Below are 2722 nucleotides of genomic sequence, written 5' to 3'. Positions count from 1 at the left end.
TACATGTACATGCAAATAGAGCTTTTTTTAAATCTTAATATATTTTTTCTAAAAAGAGGGAAACCAAATAAAAGATTGCATAAACAAAATTATAATTTATGCTTCACTTGTTTACCACTATAATATACTATTTCAAGGAACTTAGTATCTAGAGTTTTGCCATAAAATTAGTAAGATTAATATAGAGAATTTTCTTGGTTACCATGTATCTTAAAAAGGATGGGATGGATAGAGAGTGTACTCTCCTCGATTGTAGAAAACTGGCAAGATTATGAAAAGAAAAATTAAAACATTTTTCAAAAGGCTGGGTTGGCATGTTAAAGCCATTCAATGACTATGCTTACTGTATGCTCCATTGAGGTCTGAGGGGACTGATCATGCCTGTGATATGTGTCCATAACTGGAATTGAACCCAGGACCCTTCAGTTCGAGGGCCGGCGCTCTATCCACTGAGCCAAACCAGCTGGAGCCAGTTTCCCAATTTAAATCTTTCCCTTTAAGTGTGCAAGTTCCTTACGGCAAGGGCATATACAGTAGCCCATAATTCTGCTGCTAAGCTTGTTGCCATACTCATCTCCTGTTCACAATACTTACCTCCTCCATCAGCATTATCCTGTCTTTAGGAGGCAATCTGCTACCTGCAGTCTTTTTGAATTATCTTTAACTACTTCATACCACAGTCTTCTACCCTTCTTCGAAGTTCCTTATATTTACTTTTGTAGAATTTTGGTACTTGGTATGACATTAACAAGTATTTTAACATTTTTTGAATAGTTTTCATCCTCATTCAAATTGTAGGCCTTTCATAAGTAAGACTCCTGACTCAAAGGTGCATTCAAGGACAAGATTTGAATAACCACAGATTCCAAATTAGTAGAATCTGAAACATTTGTTTTCTACATAAGATGGACATTTTGTAAAAATAAATACTGTAAGAAAGAACTTTCAGCCCATCAGAAGACATTTGTTAAGTAATAGTGATGATGCTATGGAAATCCCTGCTTGCTGTTTGTTCTGTGGGAAGAACTTGGTGCTAATGAGGCCAAGGTTGCAGGTCCTTTCTTGATAAGACAATGGGCTAGATTTTGTTCTATATTTTGACACACAAAGCATTTTGATCTGATACCTCCCTGAGCTACAGAGTTAAAAATGAGAAAACTTTTTTAAAAGGGAGTCTAAGCCAGAGAGGACAGGGGAGTGTCCAAATCTATTATTGTTACATTAAAATAATCTTCATGCCCTGACTGGTTTGGCTCAGTAAGCGCTGGCCTGCAGACTGGAGGGCCCCAGGTTTGATTCCGGTCAAGGGCATGTACCTTAGTTTCGGGCATATCCCCAGTTGGGAGTGGGCAGGAAGCAGCTGAATCAATGTTTCTCTCTCATTGATATTACTCTCTGTCCCTCTCCTTCTCCCTGTCTCTCTGTAAAAAATCAATAAAATATACTTTTAAAAATGGAATAATCTTCAGATTATATGGTTCAAAATGTTCTGTTTATAAGTAGAGAAGAACTAAGAATTTACCATATAGATAAAGTCCTATCTTCTAAGAGCACAAATAGTAAGGAATTAAGTTTTTAAGAAATTTCTTATTGGATTACATTTTCAGTTTGGTATTGTTAAATACACTCTCTTTAAATATGAAAGCTCCATGGAATTCCTATCAATTAACCTTTTGTTGATTCCTGGCATCTAGGGCTCAGGTCCCTTCCCTACTAATCACTGTTATTCAACCATCAACTATTGAGAGACAGTTTAGATCTTAACCCTTATTTTGATATGAAAAGAGTAAGTTAATTCGGAGACTAATCATAGTAATATCACTAATTTAATACAAATGTTTTTCTTAAAGCTATTATATCAATCATATTATGTTATATTATACTCTATTATGTCCATCAATATTTGCTGTATATATTTAGGTGCTCCTTTGTTGGGTGCATACATGTTTATGAGTTATATCCTCTTGTTAGATTGATCTCTTCATCATTATGAAATTACCTTGTTTGTCTATTGTTGCAGCCTTTGTTTTAATGTTTATTTTGTCTGATATAAATATTGCTATTCCAGATTTTCTTTCATTTCCATTTGCATAAAATATCTTTATTTCATTTCCTTCCTTCTTTCCTCCCTTTCTTTCTCTCTCTCTCTCTCTCTCTCCTCACCTGAGGATATTTTCCCATTGATTTTTAGAGAGAGTGGAAGAGAGAGGGAAAGACAGAAATGTTTTCTGTCAGGGCACATATCCAGGTTTCAGCTCAAACCCCAGCAGGGGGCGTTCAGGAGGTACCCAGCCAATTGAGGATCCATGTTCCACTTTCATATCAATAGCTCTCTCTCTCCCTTCTCCCTTCCTTTCTCTCTAAAAAACAATAAAAATATTTTAAAAAAGAAATATTATAATGATCTTCAAATGATATTTTCTATTCTGATTAAAATCTTTTAACGTGTGTTTTCTTTCAGCAAAAAGAAGAGAATATCCGTTGCTTAACTATGCTTGGTCATTTTGGTTTTGAATGTTTGCCTCATCAGTTGGTCAATAAATCTATTCAACAAGGATTCTCTTTTAATATTCTCTGTGTGGGTAAGTGCCAGACTTCTCTGAATCATTACTTAATTTTTCCAAATGCTCATTTCAACGTATCTTTCAGCAGTGCAAAACTGGTGCTGTTCATTCAAGAACATACCTTCATGTTTATATTAGTTTCCATCTTCTTAGCCACA

The 2722-nt window shown here is 35.2% G+C and overlaps 1 protein-coding gene across 1 annotated transcript in view; it reads left to right on the top strand.

Annotated features, from left to right (window-relative positions):
- The window catches only part of SEPT14 (septin 14), a 24092-nt gene that overhangs the window by 5148 nt on the left and 16222 nt on the right, over positions 1-2722 (top strand). The window contains 1 exon segment of the mRNA XM_015558979.1: positions 2462-2582. Coding sequence (XP_015414465.1) covers positions 2462-2582 — 121 coding nt within the window.

Source organism: Myotis davidii, unplaced genomic scaffold, assembly GCF_000327345.1.
Source record: "Myotis davidii unplaced genomic scaffold, ASM32734v1 scaffold554, whole genome shotgun sequence".
NCBI lineage: Eukaryota > Metazoa > Chordata > Mammalia > Chiroptera > Vespertilionidae > Myotis > Myotis davidii.
Note: the sequence above shows the minus strand (reverse complement) of the source record. Positions and strands in the feature narration are given on the sequence as shown.